Below are 21716 nucleotides of genomic sequence, written 5' to 3'. Positions count from 1 at the left end.
TATCTCCCTATCTGTTCATCCTACTTGCGGATATTCTTCAGCGTATGTGTTGTCTTGCTTTCGCCCAGGGCATCCTTTCTCACCCACTTAATGCAACAGATTTTTTCCCGGTCTTGCAATATGCAGACGACACTTTGATCTTGCTAAAAGGTGAGTTATCTCAAGCCCTCGCAATTAAGAATATCTTAAAAGCTTTCTCAGATTTTTTGGGGCTTCAGATAAACTACCACAAAAGTACCTTTGTTCCTGTCAATATGCCAGATGAACTAGCTTCTCAAGCTGCTGCAATTTTTGGCTGCACTATCAGCAGCCTGCCTTGCACATACCTAGGGTTTCCTTTATCCATGAAGAAACTTACAGCGGTCTTGTTAATGCCAGTCATTCAGAAGGTTGATCGCAGACTCGCTGGCTGGATGTCCACGCTACTATCTTGGGGCGGACGATTAACAATGGTTAATGATGTGCTCTCCTCCATCCCGAGCTACTACATGGCCTGCCTAAAATGGTCCCGTGAAAGCATCGAAAAAATTGACAAATTAAGGCGGGCCTTTCTCTGCAAAACGCTCTCAAAACTTCACTCGTATCGATTGTTTAGTTGTCTGGGACAAAGTTATCCTACCGAGACAAAATGGAGCACTTGGCGTTCGAGATCTTACGGCCCACAATGATGCTTTGCTATGTAAGTTCCTCACCAAAGTTCTGCAGCACTGTTAGGTACCATGCTATAAATGGCTAGCAAATCAGTACCTTAAAAGAAATATCTCTCATTCTATTCGGGCTAAGGATACATCCACCTGGAAAGCTATCGCTCCTATGATCAAAATTGTTCAAGACTCAACCATCTGCCACCTGGGTAATGGAAATCATGTTTCGTTCTGGATGGATTCTTGGACATGTGAAGGCAGGCTCTGCGAAGTCTATCCAACGATTTTTTCTTTTGTAACAGATTGTTTCTGTTCGGTGGCCTCTCAATTCCAGGGTGGTTGGACTTTAAAATTACATCCAAACCTCTCGGCTTTAACCTTCCAAGAGTTCCAGAACCTCCTAGCTGTACTCGAAGGACTGCAGCCCTCACTAACAGAACAAGACATCAGGGTATCCCTTCATACTCACAAGGCTTTAACTACCTCCTATTTCTATCAGCTTCTCACCTTCCATGGAGTGCTCTGGGAGCCTTGCAATTTTATCTGGCAAAAGGTGATACCTTTGAAGCATCAAATTTTCCTTTGGCTTACCTTTCAAGGTCACCTTAACACGCATAACAATATATTTCGCAAATGTTGGAAGAATATCGACCATGCGGACTGTGATACTTGCCCGGCAATGGAAACTACTGACCACATCTTCTTGAGATGTCAGCCGGCGCATCAACTTTGGACTCACCTTGGTCTGATTGACAAAGCCTCTTCAGCTACATCCTCAGTAAGCTTTGTCTCTGAAATGCATAAACAGCAGCAGTACTGGCCCATCTTTTTTGCAGCATGTGCTACTCATTTATGGCAAACCTATAATGCTCGCACCTTTGATGCGATTAGGCTGCCCGATACTGTTATCAGGAAAAGAATGGCGGATTTCGCTGGTTTTGTGGAGCTGTAAAACTACAAAAGAACAGATTAAGCTCCATTTATCGCATTGGGCGTCTGCCCTTTCCTGAGATATCGTCCTAATTGTAATTTTCTCTTCTTTTTCTTGTACGTTGTTGTACTCTCGGACCTTTTGGTTCATTCGGAATATATAAGGTGGACAATTGTCTACCTTCTTATAAAAAAAAAATTGCCTATGTATAGAAGGATGAAGAATACGGTAACGGTAAAGGATCGATGAAACAGCAATAGATCGAAGACAGCACACCTTAAACTTTGCTGGCCGATCGATCATCCATCGATTTGGCGCCCCTCCTTTCGTAGATATGGTATCCGGCTATCCAATACTCTCCCCACTGCCCAATCGATCAGCAATGTACCGCTGGCCCGCCCGAAAGGTGAAGGTGCATCTCGTGACGATTCTCTCGTCTCGCCTCGTCGCAGCCCCGAATCAATTTTTCGTGCCCCCGCCGTCGTCCCGCTGTCGTCACGTCGCACCAAGCCACCGAAGGCGGCTGCAGGCCGTCCAATACACGAGTGATACGAACTGGGCCAGTCTCAAAACACCGATAAAGTAACAGTAATCGGCCCACTACAAGGGACGAATTACTTGCTGTCAAAGAAGGGACGAATTACTTGCTGTCAAAGAAAGAAGGGACGAACTGCTTTCACTTTAGCGTCCGTGTGTGGATGCGGCGGGCGTGCGACCGTTTTACTTCGGAATCCGCCGCGCTCCGTGATTGGACTGGCCGTTGAGGTTGAACCGTTGCAGTGCCTGCCTCGGGAACTCGAACCGCGCATCGTGTCCATCCATATAAACGCTCGCGAACACGGCGTGCACACGAACACGTTACCTACCGAGTACTGATCGAACTGGACCGCCCTTAAACCCTACGGCGCCGATCAAGAAGCAAGCATCGTCCGGAAGCCACAATGGCCGCCTCCTCCTCCTCCTCCAACGTCCGCGGGCTAGAGGAGACAGACGACGGCTGGGTCCTCCTGCCCCCGGTCGCCGCCAACAAACCGAGGACGAGGGACAAGCCACCCAGGACCCCGCCGCCACGGCCGCATACCACGACGCCTAGCCCGTCCACGTCGACAGCCTCTGGTTACGAATCAGCGTTCGACCCGGCCCCGGACGACATCGTGGGCCGGTACCTGCCGCTGCGCAGGGCGCTGCGGTGCGACGGCCTGCCGCGGCAGATCCACGACGCCGACGTCTACGGCGCGCACCACCCGGCTTTCCTCGCCGCCGTGTACCCGCCCGCCAACGACCGGTTCGAGCGGCTCTTCTTCGCGTGCCGCGGGCGAGAACACGCGGGCGGACGGCAGCGCAGGGCCGGGCCCGGCGCGTACCGCCTCGCAAGCGAGACCAAGCTGCCTGGCCTCGGCGGCAGCGCGTACTGCCACGCGTTCCGGTATTACGAGGACGCCGCCGGGTCGTCGGGCTCCGAGACGGCGAAGGAGACGGAGTGGCGCATGGACGAGTTCTGTGATGACCACCGCGGCTCTGCTTCAGGGGCCGCGTTCGACATGGTGGTCTGCAAGGTCTACACGGCGCGCGGCGGGGCCGTGCACCGGAGGCTGCAGCTCGCCTCGCACTCGCACTCGCGCCGTGACGCTAATAACAATAAGCCGCAGGTGCTCGTCCAGCTCTACCTGGACAGTCTGAAGCTGGGCGACCCGCGCCGGTGCCGGATGCACGCCATGGACGATGTCTTTGTCTGCGGCGCGCACCCGGCGGTGCTCACGGCGGCATTCCCGGTGGCCAACGACAGGTGCGAGTGGTTCTTCGCCGCGCCACGTCGGAAGCGCGCCGCTAACGGAGATGAGGAGGAGCGGCCGAGGAGGGCCGGGCCTGGGGCGTACGTGCCTGTGCGCGAGTTCCGGGTCGCCAAGAGCGGCGAGGACGGGGACGTTGGTTATCGTCGGGTTTTCCGGTACCGGGACGACGACTCGACGCTGAGGCGGGTGTCGCGGACGGAGTGGTGGATGGAGGAGTACGGGTTCGGGAAGGACTTCCCGTACGGCGACCTGCCCGGGGTTGGGGACGAAGAAGAAGAAGAGCTGGTGGTGTACAAGCTGTACATGAAGATGGCTGGAGACCGGGCGTAGAACGTACGCTTGGGTTACCAGACTGGAGTAAAATTGTTCTGCAGAATCTGAAACTAGATTTAATGCAATTTCGCGTATCAAACTTTTGGCTTGTGCACGACTTGACGCATGAAACTGAATATGAATCCAGTCTCAGCGTTGATGGCTCCCTTCCGATGTTCCAAGAGAGTAATAGTTCAGACATATGGCATAAGTATACCAAAAGAAAGACAATCATTTGGGGTTGATATCACGAAGGTAATCTGATTTATGCATAAAGGAGTTTTAACACGTCGATTTAACAGTTACAGCGGACATACTCGACAGCAACAAGTCCAGAACTTGGGAATCATCCACCATTATTTCATTACACGGGAACCCTGTGGTAACATACTAACACGTCGACGAAGACGACTCGCAGATCGAACTAAGCAGTCATGGTTGCCTTTGAAGCAGAACCGGCGATTGCTCCAGCCTCCGTCAGCAGAGCCACCAGCTTCCCTCCATTGTTCAGAGCAACAGTATCTGTCCCCAAAACCAAAATACATTAACCACGTCAGGTAACTTCAGGAAGCAATCCAGTTGCGAGGAAGCAAGCGCTTGTATAACAGATTTTGGCACATAAAAGGACTGGCTGGTCAATTATTCAGTATTGAAGCTCGTAGAAGCATAATGATGTCATTGCCACCAAGTAAAACAAAATGGCTCACCGTCACAGCCACCGATGTGCTTCCCATTGATGAAAACATTTGGGACAGTCCTTTGTCCAGTCCATTCAGCAAGAGCTGACTGCATCTCAGCTCCATCGCCTTCATACAAAGTTGTATGGGTTAGTTTAGCAAGTCTCTCTCAAATTCTGTAATGATCAAGACTATGAACAGCCAAGTACTTGGAACATGCTAGATGTTTATCATGAATCCAACTGTAACTTAGTTGCAGATGAGTATATTGCACAATTTGGTGTATCAACATCGAAGAACATGTTTTGCTCACAGCATATAAACACTACGCAAGGATTCTAAAAAATCTGAGGTTGTCATGGCAGCACTAGATTGCATAATGATTTCTAATTGTTGCTTACTACCCCAATTGCTTGCTTAAGTATTACAAGGCAACTACACCTCCTAAGAGGTTTTAAGATCCTGTCACATACTTGGGAATGTAGCCAGTGATGCTGTATTAAACCCTTAAACTCAATTTGTATTCCGTTTCAATGAAATAGTACAACAGGAACAACCCAAGACAGGGATACTAAGGTTTTTAATATCGCCGAAAATGTTGGATTTGGATTGTTGGGTGCCAGCTCGTGGTATCTGTGAATTGTGTGACACATGGAAAACCGAAGATAAGTTTTGAGTCTCACTCACTTTCCTTGTCCAGCTCAATAGCCTTGAAGCTTGCTCCAAGCTGCGTGAATAACTGCTTCACCTTTACGCAGAAAGGGCAGTAAGACTTGCTGCAGATAGCCCACAGAATCAGAGTTAGCATGAACAAGGCACAGGGGAATTTGGGAATCAAACATGTACAGGAAACAGTAGCATATTACTTCAACATGGAGAAGCGTGAACAGAAACAACTCTTTCACTGCAACAAGTCGTTTTAAGTTCAACATAAAAACAGATGGTACTCCGTAGTAGCTACCAACAGGTAACAGCAGCGCAACGAAATATTCAGGACGCCACGAAACCTAGCAGATCCAGGGAAAATATCCCCAAAAATCCCATACGCGGAGAGAACAAAATTCCTTGCCGAAGTTCTAATGATTTCACCCTTAAATCACCCAACCCAAAACCAATAGGATGAACATAGATTCAAAACGTATATATAAATTAAATATTCCTAACAGCTTCCGTCTCCACCGAGAAGGAATATTATCGGAAAGAACAGGGAATAAAAAATAAAGAATATGCTGAACTCGTAGAAGGGGAGAAAGGAAGACTAAGGGTAAGAGATGGAGATCATCCCCTTCCCCTCTTCAGTTTCGAACCAAGTTCCTAGTCCTCGGAATTAGTGTACTTGTTCTCGATGCGAGAGAGAGAGAGGGAAAGACCTGAAGACGACGACGGGAGCGGACGCGACGATCTCCTTGGCCTTGGCGAGCGCCATGGTTCTGGATTCCGGGGTGGAAGACGAGGAGGAAGCGATGCCCATCTCCGCCACGGGCGCCTTGTATTTATACAGCCGGAGGGGAAGGAAAGACGAGCGGCGGGGTCGGTGGGCGGAAGCGACGACGCAAGGGCTGCGTGTCTAATCCGACGACCGCGTGGCACGAACGCCCCCCAACTTCCTCACGATCACGAGTCACGAGTGACGACTCACACGTCAGGGTCTCTCGGTGAGGACTCGGCGAGGCTGCTAAATACGCAGTCTGGGACTCATCAGGACCTGGCTGAAGATGTTGCTAATTAGCGTTGGCCAGACTGGACGGAAATTTTGTTCTCTCCACGTATTCCCGGGGGCAGAAATTTTGTTCTCGCCACACACTGCTGGTCAAAAATCAGAAAATCAAGCAAAAGCTTGCCCATTTCAAAGAAAGAAGATACAAATAGAAGAGAAGAGATAAAAGGTGAAAATTGTGACGCCAACCTCTGCATAGACGCGTTGACGGCAACTGCGACTCTCCTCTCCTGACGTCCGACCGACGCATAATGATTTTCCTTACCATGGACCACAATATTTCTAGTCGCATGTTTTGATCAACCAGTCTACAGCTAAGAATGTTTTTTCCTTCCAGAATACACCTAAGAAAGTTTTTCACCTTCTTTGGAAACACAAAAAACGCTCTTATCAAACATCTGAAAGGAAGTGGTCCAGGAGCATAGCAACTGTTATCTTTTACTAAGAACACCAATGAAAGCATAAATTGTTTGTGGTCTCAAATGGGCACAGAATGCATTTCATAAAACATTGTGAGTAGCTCTCTATCATTTCAATCAGAACCACAAGGCGGAGAAGCAAATAAAATTGAGCAAAATGGATAAAGCTAATCTAATGTACTCCATCCTGAAATCAGGACGGAGGGAGTTATTCTTATACAAATACCCGTCACTTATTTCAGGACGGAGACAGTTTATGTAAAGTCAAGTGTAAGTTCACTGGTCGATGTACCATTATTTACCCAACAGACTCTGAAGGGAAAATCATAAATGGCAGATTATGAACACCATGAAATAGTAGCCTGAACAAAAAATTGCTCCAGAGACAAAAGCAACAGGATGGGACCTTCCAATTCATCATGTCAATCAAAATGTGCCGAATACGCGCAGCAAGTTTGAACCTGGTACACCCAACTCAAGGCTACTGGCTAGAAATAGCATCTTCACAGAGTAATTATAACGCAGCCGGTAACTTAATCTTTTCTTGAAGCTGCTGAGCGACAGCATCAATGAATTCCTCCGTGCTCAGGTAAAACTCCCTTGTTACCCTAGCAACAACAATTAAGAAAACAGAATGGCATGTGTTAATGTAATCACCAAGCAGGAAACAGAACAGAAGCTGACGCAACAAACAATGGCATGAAGACATCTGACACACTGCCGCAAACAAATGTGATTGTTGAATTTGAAGCCAGGGAAAACACATGTTAGTGTTAAACAGATTGCCCCACCACACACCTATGGAAGAAGGAAGCAATACATTCTTTCATCATTGCTTTCATGAGTAAATTTCTTAAAACTCCATTTGTATAACGATCAAAGACCAACAGTTTAAGCATTTTCATAAAACTACACTTGTTATCATGGTTTCAGAGAACCGCATTTTAGGATATTCACGGAATCGACAGGAGTGGTCCACCCATCAATCATCAACCCATGAATGGTTGTGCGCCTTACAAGTGGGCCTTCCTATCAGTTCTGTTACATAATAAATGGTGTGGTTTCCTGAAATAGTAATGCCACAAGTTGGTTTTAGCATTTTAGGAAATTTTTCCTTACAATTACAGTACTTTGATAGTTTCTCGAGAAGTGCAGTTTTAAGAATTTTCATTTTGAAGGCATGTATCCAAAATTAATGTTATTTTCTCTCTTCTAGCCTTCATTTATTTCCTTATCTTTCTTAAGCATTTATGCATGACTAACCAATTAACCATATCTCATCTTTCCACAGCACTCAACAAAAAAGAGCAATTTAGTCAGTTAAGTATTCATAAAAGGGTAATGAGACTAAATTATCATGGAACAAAGTGCTTTGGAAAGAATGAGAGACCAGTATGTGTGGTTAACTATGCATTAATACTGGAGAAAAGGAATAAAATAAGTAAGGGCAAAAGACAGAAAATAGCATTACTAATGCATGAACACCTTTAATTTTGAACAGGACTGCGAAACAAACGGGTTGAGTGTAAAACAAAGGGTTACAGGCTTCAAGTGTATTTACAGGGATAATCAGAAGTTAAATGTAAGAGGGGAGCAATACTATTTTTTGATGAACTGTCTTTACTTGCAAATTTACCCTCCCTCCCTCAGAAGTTAAATGTAAGAGAGCTAGTTAAACTGCTTTTATGCAGAAGATTTTGGTCTAAAAATCATGCAGAAGAACAAGCAGTTGAAATTCTGGTATTAGAAAATACAAATATTTAGTCCAGTGCAACAGCAGTTTGATGCTTAGCATAGTCTCTAATTATCGTAGATATGGAAGCTACAATCTTTTTAGCAGCTTCATTGTTTATTACTTTATTACAATCACTCTGAGATAATATATATATATAGTCTCCGGATCAATGAGTTCAGATAAGAAAGAACTCTCGCTAGTGAAACCACTTTTATGCAGAAGATTTTGGTCTAAAAATCATGTAGAAGAACAAGCACTTGAAATTCCGGTATTACAATAGAAAAATATTTAGTCCAGTGCAACAGCAATTTGATGCTTACCATAGTCCATAGTCTCTAATTACCGTAGATATAAAAGATACAATCTTCTTAGCGTCACTATTTATTACTACCTCTGATCCAAAATAAGTGTCTCAGTTTTGAACTAGGCTTGAACTAGAAGCTTAGTTCAAACCTGAGACACTTATTTTGGATCGGAGGGAGTACTTTATTACAATCATTCTGGGATAATATATATTGCTTACAATGGTACTATCACAGTGCCTCCAGATTAATGAGTTCAGACAAGAAAGGATATCAGCCAAAGTTTTTGAACTATCACTTAAGAACTGAAACATATACATAAATCAGCTTACTTGGGGCCATGGCTAAGAAGCGCGAGATCCTTCGTCATTTTTCCAGATTCAACTGTTTCAACACATGCAGATTCAAGCTTCTGAGTGAAATCCAGCAACCTATCATTTTTATCCAGCTTTGCTCTGACAAATAAAGAGGTAGTTAGTCACTACTACATCATCAGTGTAGTTAGTTACTACACTTGAATTGATTATGAAAAATGTAAAAATAAGAAGATTCTGCTAGGTCTTCTAACTTCATGTAAAAAGTTCAACAGCTACACCATTGCGATTACCTATGTTCTAATCCACGAGTCCAAGCAAATATAGAAGCTATGCTATTGGTACTCGTCTCCTGTCCCTTCTGATGTAGCCTGAAATGTCTAGTGACAGTCCCATGAGCAGCTTCTGCCTCTAATGTCTTCCCATCAGAAGATAACTGAAGAAGAGAACCTGTTTGATTAGTGATCAAATAAAATAAAATTCTTCAGAGAAGCAAAAGTACTAAAATGAGTTACCAGAACAGATGACATCAAACCCAAGGAACCAAAACCTGAAAAAAGACATCACCAAGAAAACATATTGAATATAATGAATAGAAGAACATATTATTAGTATTAAGCAAGTATACTAGCTAACATCAATATGCAGTTTCACAGAGAGTATAACTTAGTTGCAACATTGCAACATAAGGAAGAAAACATATGCAAACCTTGGGCAAGGAAGTCACTCTGAACATCTCCATCATAGTTTTTGCACGCCCAGACATACCCACCTTCACTTTTCACAGCATATGCCACCATGTCATCAATCAACCGGTGCTCATACCTGCATGTATCATGTAAAGATCACTTTTTGTTTTAAGCAGAATCTTGTTACCAAAATCTGGTATATATTAGCTCATACCATATTGAGTTCTCCTCAAACTTCTCCTTCCAATTCTCTTCATATACCTCTTGAAAGATGTCCTTGAATCTATGGGCATTTCAAATTTGCACATGTCAAGTTGGGACTGGTCTATGACAATATGATTAACTGCAAAATTATACTTTCAAAAGGTCATCACAGCAAAAAAAAAATGTAAACAAGAGTCCACATCCAGCCCCACTCACCCACTTCTAAGCCTAAGTTTCTAAATTGTGAAACGACTTCAGTGTTAATAACCCAAGTATACGGTAAAAATAGAGGTTAAGCGATAGCAGACTTTCATCTTTATTAGAATAGTCATTTTGGCTACAAATAAGACCTCATCAGAGCACAACAATGAAGTAACATGGCTACTGGACAACTAATGCCAGAGAACATGTTGGTTCAACAACTAATGCCAGAGAACATGTTGGTTCATTCACAGTTCATAGTGTAGCATGAAACTATGTATACATTAACAAAAGCATCATAGAAAACAAAACGGTTGGTCATTCTTGCATCGAAACAGTTCTTAATGACTGAGGCACAATCAAAATATATAATAGAACAGACACTCCAGATACCTGCCATCATATTTTTTTAGTATAGTATTCTTGGTGCTCAGATAAAGGGGCCATTTCTTTGAAAGAGCCATTGCCATTGATGACTCAGCAAATGCCCTAATAGACTAAAAAGAAAGAGCAGAAATTAGCATAGCACTCAACAGAAGAAGAGGCATTAGATTATATTAGTTTGGTAGCATACCTCGTCAACATTATACATTGCCAACGCAACTCCAGGCCCTTTAAAATCATGAACATTTAGTTCCACCGGCTCACCCCCATCAGGGACTGATTTTCAGTACAAAAGAAAGGAATAGATGAGCAAAGGTACAATAGAAGGTTTGGATTTAATAGAAAATTTAAATAAATAAATAACGGTCAGACGTAGCTCACCAAAAACCATCTTAAGCTTTCCTGGACCATTAATAATTGTATCAGTAGCTCGATACTGGTCTCCAAATGCATGCCTTCCTATGCAGATGGGTTTCTTCCAACCTTCAAAACAAGATTCCTGCCTTTAATGTGGTAATTTGTTCCTTGCTCTCATAAGTATAATTTTTTTAAACCAACCTTACCAGAAAGTATCCGTGGAATATTTTTACACAAGATGGGCTCCCGGAAAACAGTTCCTGTGTGTCATAGCGAAAATGTGAAAAGACAGATTTAGTGGTCATGGTCCAGGTTATATCCGTAGATTCCGTACAAAATTAGTGCCAGGTTATTTTATCCCATAACTAGTAACTAGAAGACCAAGGGCATCCTAAAGAGCTGAACAACCAACCATTTAGAATATTCCTGATGGTGCCATTTGGGCTCCTCCACATTGACTTGAGCTTGAACTCTTTAACTCTTGTTTCATCTGCATACAACGCATGAATCCAACAAAAATAAACTTGTTCAAATTCTTGTCAAATACTCAAATGCACTTGATTACAATATTGGCAGAACATATTAAACTACATCAGATTATGCTCTTGAGCCCATAAAGAAAGTTAAATAACATCAAACAACTGTACATCTAACAGATGCAGTGTAGTGACATAGAAGCAACTGGCGAAGAAATGTGAAACAAAAGGCACAATAGCCAGCTGAGATGATCCAAATAAGTATTTAAAAGCTGGAGCATATTTATGTCAGTACTCAGGTAGTACTGAACCATGAAAACAGTGTGCAGATTATGTTCGCAACATTTTTATAGATCTTCTAAGCTGATGCTCATCTAAGCAAGCTGATTAGAAAGGAAAATACAGGCCCGTATGGATATGCACGTGCAGCAGATGTGCAGATCCAATTAATTTAAAAAGAATAAAGATAATGTAAAACTGAGTCATGAAATGCATGCAATCACCAAAAGACAAGGATCAAATATGTGACATCAAAATTAGGACTCTACCAGGAGTAATTGTAGCACACTTGACGGCAACATTGTACCTGTTGAGAACACAGAAAACATGTTAATAGAGGTGCTAAAAGAATGCAAAAACATAGTACTATAAAAACAATGTACAAAATAAAATTCTAACACAAAAAGTTAAACAAGTAAATGCAAATTTAGGTTGACAAAAAGTAAACCATAGTTGTGAGATGAAACTATGACTGCAATTGCATTAGAAGAATGAACAGCCTTAGGATCACACAGAACAAAGTGTAGAAGGTACAAATGTGTGCAGTCACCCTACTTCGCAATAATGGTCTGGCATATACATCATATATGGTCTCCCATCTATAGCATAATGAAATAGGGGAGATGAAGAACACCCAAGTATCATGCACAAAGCCAAAAAAGCAAAGAGGGGCCACTAAACCCTAGCTAGTTCCATAGACACTATATGAACACTTAACAGGAAAATGATACATTATAACCTATTGTTGGATATGAAACTGGGGAACCATAATACACCCAACTGGGGAACCAAAATACACCCAAACTAGCAGGAAATATAGAACAGAAATCCCAACACCTTGCTGTGAAGGGGCAACCTGAGGGTATGTGAGAAATCTATTATGCACAGTATTGTCTACAATCTCTAGCTCTCTACATGCATATGGCCTAGCGTCAGGAAAAATAGCCATTCTCACTCAAGTAAGTTAAATGCCACTACTGGAAAGAGACACCCTTTACTGACAAGTATTAATGCTTATGTCACATTCAATCTTGGGCCTTCTGCCAAGTGCATTGGCACAAGAAAGCAGATGCCTAATAAGTGGGTCTCATGGAGCCCTCTTTCCGAACTTGGGTGTGCCAATCCCATGGGAAAAAAAATAAAGGACTGCTAAAATCTATCAGGTATCGCTTGCTAGCTCAAAAGAAAAACTAAAGTTGGCCATAGCCACACGGCATATGAAATCGGTGCAAGCAAATTTGGTATTGAATTACGGAAAGTAAGCACTTCATTTTCATACAAGTATCCTATTCATCATGGATACTTGTAGGCTTGTAGCTACTAAGCGACATCTCCAGAATGCTAAGCAAATTAATGTCACAGATGTGATGGATTGGACCAAATCGGTTATAAGACTCATAACTGAGTACAAACAGGGAAAGAGGATCGATCGACTTACTCCAACGTAGCCTCGGCACTCTCGACAGTGACCTTATCATCGGTGGCGTCCCGGTTGAGCACTCCAAGGTCGAAGTACTTGACATCCAGTTCTAGGTACGGGAAGATAAGCTGCACACAAGCCCATGGTACACTTGCATCACGGAACAAATCCAACTATAACTACAACACCAGTAGTGATCGGAGAGAGCGAAAGTGTGACACCGCACCTTATCCTTAATCATCTTCCATATGACCCGCGTCATCTCGTCACCTGAGAAGGCAGAGGCACGTTTATACCCTGATGAAGATGGCGAGGAAGGAAGTAGGTGTAACGACGAGGGAACGCACCGTCCATCTCGACGATGGGGTTCTGGACCTTGATGCGCTGGTGCTCGGCCACCGCCGCGGCGGCGGCATAGCACCGGAGCGAAGCGCCACGGAACGAGCGGCCGCCCGGGGCAGGGAGACAGGCGAGCGGGGAGTGGAGGCGGCCGCGGGCGGGGACCGGGGCGGGGTTTAAGAGGAGGGCTTTGGTCGCGGCGGAGGAGGGCAGGGGAGCCATGGGGATGAGGCGGCGAGGCAGGAGCAGGTGGCGCATAATCCCTCCCACCAAAGTTTCCGCCGCGCGTGAGAAGGCAGCACAGCCCCTCTGCGGGTTGGGGCGCGGAGGAGGGCGGCGGCTGGCGGTCGAGGGGAGACCGTGGCAAGTGGCGCGGCCTTGGTTCGAGCCGCTGGTCCGCTGCATCTTTAAGCTCCTCTCCGGTTTTTGTCGATTGGTTTAAAAAAAATTGACAGCATTTTGTGTTCGTGTTGATTTTCTTTCAATTTGGCGGCGCAATGCAGCGACATGACGGGCCATATTGAACTCAGGTTCGTTTCTTGTTGTCATGTCTCAACTACATAATCAAGTTAACAGCAATTTTATGTTATTTCTTCTTGTTGTTCATGTTCATCGCTTGAATAATTTTGGTTTCGTGACCATCCTAATTCTATTGTCCACTTAGTCCTCAAGGATGTAACCATTATTTGATGAATGAAATGCTTTACCCAATTAAAAACAAGTTAACGAGATGTCGTTTTGTTGTATTGCACGCTGAAGGCACATATAATTGTGATAGGGTGTCACTTGTCATATTCATTTTTCTCAAAAACACTGTAAACCGATAAGATTCCCATGGTTCAAAAACTTTTCTTTAATATTATTTTAGTAGCTATATATATTATTGGTCTAATCAGTGTGGCCGCTGAATCTCCAAATACATGGAAACGCACAGGGAGAGATGGAGTACCACATTTCAAGGCAAACATACTCCATGCAAATCTCAGTGTCAATTTCCATACAATCAGAAATGATCGGGCAGCATTTCAGATTACTAACAGAATTCGGATCCACTCAAAACAAAATGATGGTGGAGATTGGCGTATTCAACACAGATACATATTATTAACAGTGCTCAAACTGAGGCTTAGCTAAGGACAATGCCACAGGTAGGATGCGCAGTCCATTTGGCACAGTCTGTTCTACGTGAACTTAAAATCAAGAAAAGACACCGAGATCATACGGATTCTATACAAAGGTCTCTCGGGCAGCATAACTTCCAATTTCACAGTGACAGGAAAACTAATGGCAGGGTTATACAGTTTGCAACTACTTTGGCCGACGACAGATGTGCAGGGCATCACCGCTTGAAATGCTGCAATCAAAGATTTTTCAGTCAGATATGCATTTCAAACACAGCACACACAATAAGCAACACAAAACTCACATCATCATGCCCGTGAACATCCCTCCATTGCTCCGATACCTCCTCCCTCACTTCTTTAGCTGAAAAATGAATGCAAAAAGAAGAATTCAGCTTATCAGTAAAAAAAAGGAATCGAAATAGAATCCATAGTTTTGAAACCAGTAATGCTCCAATTATAACACACTAAGGTACATCAAAACTGTGCGATGCAATAATTGGATCAGGAAATATATATGTAACATACTACTACTCCTTGTTATATCAGAGAAGAACAAAAGAGCACTCTATTCAAAGACAACTGGGGTAATATGAAACAGAAAGAGGGCACGATTCATCCCCAGTAAGCTATATTGGTATAGCTAGTTAACAAGACTCAGCATAGAGATGCTAATCTTACACGATAGACCCTCAAATTGATATTCAATAGTACTTCACGAAAAATGGGAAAACATTCATTCATATATTGAGAAATAACAGGCTGGTAAAGCTACCTTTAGATGTAAGACCCTCAATAGTCTTGTTGGTCCTCACAGCAAACCTCTGGAACGCACGGCTGCAAAGTAAGAAGTATGACATTAAGAGTCAAGGCCAATGCACCAAAGGAAGCAAGGCAACAATGCGGACTATTTCAACAAGTGTAACCCAGAAATTTCTAACCAGATAGCACAAGAATCAATTAACTTTTTGCTTCCCCCTTTTCTAAAGCACAGAACTGGAACCACTACAAGCTAATGAGCATGTAATGGGTGAAGCAACGACCATAAATATATGTAAAAAAGTACTCCCTTAGATGTTCTTTGAACCATGTGATCATTTCCACAAAATGCAAAAAAAAAAACTCCCTAGCTAAAAAACTTAAAATCGTCCATGACCACTCAGTCCCTTAGATGTTCTTTGAACCATGTGATCATTTCCACAAGAATCATTACAGGTCTGCAAGAACCCATCACCATTGTCAGGAACACATCAATTCAATAGTCAATACCAGCTCATAATTACAAAACTAGGAGTGTAGGACCCAAACAAATAGAGCATCTCTGAAACAAAAAGAAAAGAGAAGAAAAGAAACAGGAAGTAAAAAATAAAATCTAATGACAACTCAGTCCCTTAGATGTTCTTTGAACATGCGATCATTTCCGCAAGAATCATTACAGGTCTGTTAAGAACTCATCACCGTTGCCACAAATATCATATTTCAATCAAGCAACCAAATCCAATATCTGAAGCAATAGAATTTAATGTAAACCTCAACTTCCCTTGGTCAGAGTTCCCTTGGATGGAGGTCTGACGGCATGTATACAACATCTTTAAAGGTCTGTTAGGCAAAGACAAGAGCACGACTAAGAAAGATCAGGACATGTGGATTCAAGGATTCAAGGAAACGAGTCATGTAGGTTGCTACCCTGAAAGATGTGCCTGAGAAAATTACATGCCTGACACTAGCCTGAGAATTTTGTGATTTTGGCCTGACCAGGCAAGTTTAGAAGTTTGTTGTTTGGTTGGTGCCCTGTGCCTGAGAAACTTAAATATGCTAACACAGCTTAATTTTGCCCCAACTCTTCTCCTTCCTCCGCTCCTCGCTGTCCTCTAATTCCACTAACATTCTACGCCCTCTAATTCCTAAAACTTAAATATGCTTACACAAGCTCGAGAGGATGGATCCCTCTAATTCCAGACAACAGGAAAAAGAAAAGAGTGAAAAGCAAACCAGATCTATGCACGAGAAAATATCAAATTGATCCAATATTCACGCAACCGAAAAAATAAAAGGAAATCAATCAGCATACACCATGAACATAAGATCTTGCTCAAGCGTAGACCTTGCTGTATGGAACCATCAGAGCTCATCGGAGTTCACAAACTGCTTCTCTCATCCTTGCGAACAACCTTAATGGAGCCCAGAGCTGACCAGCTGACTTTATGCGGAATTCGTGGAACTCACTGGAGGTTGCAGCCTGACGAGCTTCTCACGGACAGACCTCGACGGAGCTTCATCGCTTCGACGGTGGGCAGAGCAGCCGTGGCCAGACAAGGTCGAAAGGTAGCAGAGCAGATACACAGCGCAGCTAGGAAAATGATTAGTCATGCATGCCTGAGTCAGGCGACCAAAATCGCTCGCCTCGTCCCGGCTAATTACTCAGGCATGCTGTCAGGCCAGGCAAGGGGATACGAACCTCAGGGTGGCAACCAAACAACGTCCAGGCTAGTCCCAGGCTTGTGTCCGGCCAGGCATATTTCTCTCAGGGTGGCAACCAAACAGCCCCGTAGTTCCTCGACGTCCAGTGGCATCAATGGAAATTCTGCACTGGATAGCGAGAGGAATCCATGTATTTCGCTTCACCTTGCCAGGGCCGACGAAACACAACAATTTCATGAGCATGAACCAAGAGAAGCAGCAATGAAGCGCATACAACGCATGTGACCATGACTATGTCAACTACAACAATACAGTGCATATGACTATGTCGACTCAGTCCCTTAGATGTTCTTTGAATCAAGCGATCATGCTCGCAAGAATCATTACAGGTCTGTAAAAGCTCATCACCGTCGACTGGTACAAACATAAAACAAATACAAAGGGGGAATTTAGATGAGAGGATTCCCGGTTTTAGTTCAAATTAAATTATACATAGATTTTCTTTTCCGGATTGGAATCCGAGAACAGGCCCTAAGAACGCATTTTAACAGTTGCATGTATGTAAGAGCCGTACTGCGCCCCGCGTCACGGAAAAAATACGAGGGCACAAGAAAAGGAAGCCCATGATACAACGAGATGATGTGGCTTCAAGGGAACGAGTCCGATGGGAATCGATCGGAAAACCAATCCTCCCATGGACCAGATGACGAAGCCCTACAACCGAGTCAAGCCCTAATAATTGTCTGAAATCAAAAACAACGGCTTGCGCGAGGAGCAGATCAACAGATCTGATTCCCGAATGGAGGAAGGGGAGAAGGTATTACTTGTTGGCGAGGCCCTCGACGATGAACTCGTTGATGACGTACCCCAGCGCCCTCGAGAACAGGTTACCTCCGGCCATGGCGGAGGAGATGAGGAACTTTCCAGAGGGATGGTGGAGGAGGAGGCGGCTGGTCAATTGAACAGGAGATAGGGGAAAGAGGAAGCCAAGTCGGTAAGATCTATATAGGACTTTGGGCATCGCGGTCGTTTTATTGGACGGCTAGGATTGGAAATTAGGATAACTCTGCGGTGGAGATGTTGAGCCAGTAGGAACCCTAGAAGAGGAAGCCCGGAAGGTGGCTCCGTGGGCCGGGCTGGGTTGGGATGTCTCTGGGGCTAAGCCTGTTTGACGGAGGAGGTGCACACAGGTTTCGGCCCAACTGATCCTTAACTGACGTCCATAAATATTGAGCGTGCCCATCTCGATCCGCCACTGCCGGCAGTAACCAACCGTCACACTGACCACTGACCAGTGGAGTGAGTGATCGGCGATCAACTGCCATCCTTTCCTAGCAATGGCCGGCTGGAGGAAGGCGTGGCTGTCGGTGCTGGACCGGCCCGGCAGCAGCGGAGGAGGAGGAAGCACCGGCTCCCTGCAGGCTCACCTCAACGGCATCCTCTCCCCGTCCTCCTCCTCCTCGTCCCTCGCCACCAAGCGAGGCGGCAGCGGCGCCGGCGGAGGCAAGCGCGGCGGCGGCCACGTGAGCACCAAGGCGGTCCTGGCATGTTTCTCCGCAGTGCTGGTGCTCGCCTTCTTCTACGTCTCCATCACCAGCGGCCCCACCGCCGACGGCTCCTTCCCCTCCCCGTCTTCGTCGTCCGGGGCGCTCCTGTCGTCGTCGAACTCGTCGTCGCCGAAAAAGCCGCTCCCTCCCCGCCCTCCCATTCCTAGTACTGAGATTAGCAGTGGCGGTAGTGCCCAGCAGAGCAGCGGCAGCAATGCAACCGTGGAGGGGCCGCGGCGGGTGCCGAGAAATGGGGGGGACTGGACGACTCCGGGGTTGGACTCGGGGCAGCCGTTGCCGGTGCTGCAGCAGACGGCAAAAGAGCAAGGTGCTCTCCTTAGTGATGGAAATGCCGCCGTCGCCGGATCGGAGGGGGATCCCGCGGTCAGCAACGGCACCACGAGGGCCCAAGAACCGCAGGAAGTACTAATAACTGCAATGCCGCCGCCGCCGCCCGGGCCGTGGCGGAGAGCGGATGGGGCCAGCTCCACCGAGAAACTCATCGTGGGCGGCGCTTCTGATGAGCCCGCGGACACCGATGGCGCCCCCGGCAACTCTACTTACGACACGCTGAGTTGGGGCAAAGAAGTCGGAAACACGAACGCCAGCATCGTCGTCGACAACGTGCCGCCGAACTCGACACGGCAAGCAGCGGCGCTGCCGTCGACGGCACCGCCGGATCAGCGAAAGGAGGACAACAAGCACAGCCGGCACAGGAGAGCGTACACGGCGCGGCACAAACAACGCTCGACCAGGCGACGGAAGGATATCATCTTCCCGGTCCCGGAGCAGGAAGGTGCCGGCGCCGAGCTGCACAGCGATGGGGCGCCCGACCTGGCAGGCGCGAACAACAACACCAGCGTGGCCCTCGGGCCCGGTAACCACCGGGTCGTGTGGACGTCGGGCGTGCAGAAGAACCTGGTGTCCTTCGCCAAGTGCGACGTGTTCAGCGGCGGTTGGGTAAGGGAGGAAGGCTACGCGTTCTACCCGCCCGGGTCGTGCCCCCTCATCGACGACGACTTCAACTGCCACAAGAATGGCCGCCAGGACACCGACTTCCTCAACTGGCGGTGGCAGCCCAGCGGGTGCGACATTCCCAGGTGCGAATCCGGACAATCCTAAGGCCCCGTTTGGACCATTAACAAATTACAAATATCGGTCCACCCACAAAATTTGCATTATGGCTTAACTAGTTTCTGATCATTGCAAGTGGTCTTACAATTACACTTCCGTGATGGAAACATTTTTCTTTATCAGGATGAACGCGAGTGATTTTCTTGAGAGGCTGCGAGGCCAGAGGATCATATTCGTGGGCGACTCGCTGAACCGCAACATGTGGGAGTCTCTGGTCTGCACTCTTCGCCATGGTGTCAGGAACAAGAAGAGCGTGTACGAAGCGTCAGGGAAGAACCAGTTCAAAACCAGAGGATACTACTCCTTCAAGTTCAGGGTATATAGGGCTGCCTCACTGAATAATAATGACTCTCAGTTTTGTCTCCCAGTCAAGAAATAGGAATAGAGAAAAACGCTGGAACTTTGTCGATTCTGTAACTCACTGGTACTCGATTGCAGGACTACAATTGCTCAGTTGATTTCATAAGATCAATATTTCTGGTCAAGGAGCTTGTACGTGAGAGCAAAAATGGTACTGTACTGGACGCGAAACTGAGGTTAGACGAGCTGGATGCAACAACTCCGGCGTATCAGACTGCCAGCATCGTCGTCTTCAACACCGGACACTGGTGGACTCACTCAAAAACATCAAAAGGGTATTGTTACTTATTGTCACGTTTTCCCCAGAACTCAAGTTCTATGTGAAATCTGATGGCCACTCAGTTTCCATCCAGCTGATAGGTTTTCTAAAAAACCTTTTCTTTTTCTAGAATACATCCATCTGATAGGTGATGTATTTGTGATTGCACAGGCTGAACTATTATCAAGAAGGCAATCATGTGTACCCCAGCCTTGAGGTGATGGATGCATACAAGAAAGCACTAACCACATGGGCTAGATGGGTTGACAAGAACGTTGACCCAGGAAGAACTCAGGTTGTATTCAGAGGATTCTCCCTAACACATTTCAGGTAAGAGATCACCACTATGCCATTAGGACATTTGGTAATACCTTCTTCATATTATTCTCATGAGCCACTTTACTGCAGGGGAGGACAGTGGAACTCAGGAGGGAGATGCCACAGGGAGACTGAGCCAATATTTAACCAGACATACCTTACCGAGTACCCCGAGAGAATGAGGATCCTGGAGCAGGTTCTCAGCCGGATGAAGACCCCAGTGATATACCTCAACATCAGCAGGCTCACCGATTACCGGAAAGATGGTCACCCGTCGGTGTACCGGGTGCGGTACGACACTGAGGAGGAACGAATGGCAGCGGTGATGAAGCAGGACTGCAGCCACTGGTGCCTGCCAGGCGTGCCGGATACGTGGAATGAACTGCTGTATGCTTCGCTGCTCCAGGCAGGGAAAGGCTCCTGGAGATTATGACATGATGATTACAGGAATTTGGTTTCTGTTTACACGTAGTTTGTTAAGTTCTGTTCTGTGGTTAGCGGTGGATAATGTAGCAGTAAATCCTGCATTTAGGTAGACCCAGTTAGCAGTTACTCCTGCATTTAGGTGGATAAAGTGGAGTAATAATCATCAGAAGACCGGTAGTTTGTGTACATTAAGAGACCTGAATTGCTGATGGAACATGTGAAATTGGATAATGCAAGTTCTGCACTCATCGCACAGGATAGCACTTGCATATTTATATTACCGTTCAGTGCATGGATGATTAGTAGATCACGAAATTATTCTACTCCGTACTTCCGTTTCGGAAAAAAAAAATATAAGAGAGCATATCCTTACAACATGGATGAAGATCACTCATCACTGCCCCCTTGCAATTTCATACCGAACGGAGAAAAATTTAACAGAATAACACCATCATTTGAACAATGAAAAATTAATGCATCAAAGAAGCATTTGTTATACCTTTCATGGCAATATGACAGTACTTGGCTACCTGCCTTTTCAATCTATAAACTGCATGGAAGTCCCTTTGGCAGAATCTAACCTTAAGGTATGATAGGTTAGGCCTTCAATTCCATGCAAGAAGTACCCCCTCCGATCAATATTACTTGTCTCAAATTTACCTAAATATGGATGTATCTGTGTTTAAAAAACGTCTAGATTCATGTAATATTTCGACAAGTAATTCCGGCCGGAAGGAGTACTAGAACTTGCTCGCACCACAGCTGATTCTTCTTTTAGTAGATCATTCAGGACTTGGGCGAAAGATATGATCAACTCTCCCAGACAACCAGAAGCAAGAAGTTTGTTCATTACCTCTTATCGTTTCTCATGGCTTCATCACAGTAATATATCATATAACTATTTTCTGCTATCAGCGGAGATCGCTGTATGATCGAC

At 45.4% G+C, this 21716-nt stretch overlaps 5 protein-coding genes and 3 non-coding genes across 8 annotated transcripts; 2 read left to right on the top strand and 6 right to left on the bottom strand.

Annotated features, from left to right (window-relative positions):
* The first annotated feature begins 2052 nt into the window (after nucleotides 1–2052).
* Nucleotides 2053–4105, top strand: LOC100837354. Its single transcript, XM_003581360.3, has one exon. It carries the CDS (start codon nucleotides 2517–2519, stop codon nucleotides 3696–3698), a length of 1182 nt encoding a protein of 393 aa, XP_003581408.1. The 5' UTR covers nucleotides 2053–2516; the 3' UTR covers nucleotides 3699–4105.
* Nucleotides 3915–6013, bottom strand: LOC100832099 (glutaredoxin-C6). Its single transcript, XM_003580056.4, has 4 exons — nucleotides 5728–6013; nucleotides 5045–5133; nucleotides 4388–4486; nucleotides 3915–4202 (listed from the first exon to the last, which is right to left on the bottom strand). Exons 1-4 carry the CDS (start codon nucleotides 5826–5828, stop codon nucleotides 4105–4107), a joined length of 387 nt encoding a protein of 128 aa, XP_003580104.1. The 5' UTR covers nucleotides 5829–6013; the 3' UTR covers nucleotides 3915–4104.
* Nucleotides 6014–6547: 534 nt separating this feature from the next.
* LOC100837048 (isocitrate dehydrogenase [NADP]) lies at nucleotides 6548–13580 on the bottom strand. Its single transcript, XM_003581359.4, has 15 exons — nucleotides 13202–13580; nucleotides 13081–13124; nucleotides 12873–12982; nucleotides 11704–11741; nucleotides 11092–11169; nucleotides 10886–10939; nucleotides 10704–10805; nucleotides 10513–10598; nucleotides 10332–10435; nucleotides 9748–9816; nucleotides 9554–9669; nucleotides 9360–9394; nucleotides 9138–9280; nucleotides 8863–8985; nucleotides 6548–7101 (listed from the first exon to the last, which is right to left on the bottom strand). The coding sequence occupies exons 1-15, from the start codon at nucleotides 13449–13451 to the stop codon at nucleotides 7008–7010; spliced, it is 1446 nt and encodes a 481-aa protein (XP_003581407.1). The 5' UTR covers nucleotides 13452–13580; the 3' UTR covers nucleotides 6548–7007.
* Nucleotides 13581–14163: 583 nt separating this feature from the next.
* Nucleotides 14164–17771, bottom strand: LOC104585373. The gene is made up of 4 exons (XM_010241814.3): nucleotides 17560–17771; nucleotides 15090–15151; nucleotides 14620–14678; nucleotides 14164–14547 (listed from the first exon to the last, which is right to left on the bottom strand). Exons 1-4 carry the CDS (start codon nucleotides 17754–17756, stop codon nucleotides 14533–14535), a joined length of 333 nt encoding a protein of 110 aa, XP_010240116.2. The 5' UTR covers nucleotides 17757–17771; the 3' UTR covers nucleotides 14164–14532.
* Nucleotides 15468–15555, bottom strand: LOC112269630. The gene has a single exon (XR_002961521.1). It is a non-coding gene; the product is annotated as a small nucleolar RNA SNORD25 (small nucleolar RNA).
* On the bottom strand, nucleotides 15692–15779 carry LOC112269628. Its single transcript, XR_002961519.1, has one exon. It is a non-coding gene; the product is annotated as a small nucleolar RNA SNORD25 (small nucleolar RNA).
* LOC112269629 lies at nucleotides 17063–17150 on the bottom strand. The gene has a single exon (XR_002961520.1). It is a non-coding gene; the product is annotated as a small nucleolar RNA SNORD25 (small nucleolar RNA).
* A 182-nt stretch (nucleotides 17772–17953) lies between the features above and the next one.
* Nucleotides 17954–21027, top strand: LOC100836736 (protein trichome birefringence-like 2). Its single transcript, XM_010228889.3, has 5 exons — nucleotides 17954–19382; nucleotides 19540–19732; nucleotides 19855–20051; nucleotides 20207–20365; nucleotides 20444–21027. Exons 1-5 carry the CDS (start codon nucleotides 18073–18075, stop codon nucleotides 20784–20786), a joined length of 2202 nt encoding a protein of 733 aa, XP_010227191.1. The 5' UTR covers nucleotides 17954–18072; the 3' UTR covers nucleotides 20787–21027.
* The last annotated feature ends 689 nt before the right edge of the window (nucleotides 21028–21716 follow it).

The sequence above is a fragment of the Brachypodium distachyon genome, chromosome 5 (genome assembly GCF_000005505.3).
Source record: "Brachypodium distachyon strain Bd21 chromosome 5, Brachypodium_distachyon_v3.0, whole genome shotgun sequence".
Classification (NCBI taxonomy): Eukaryota; Viridiplantae; Streptophyta; class Magnoliopsida; order Poales; family Poaceae; genus Brachypodium; species Brachypodium distachyon.
The sequence above is the reverse complement of the archived record's forward strand: the minus strand, read 5'-3'. Positions and strand labels throughout refer to the sequence as shown.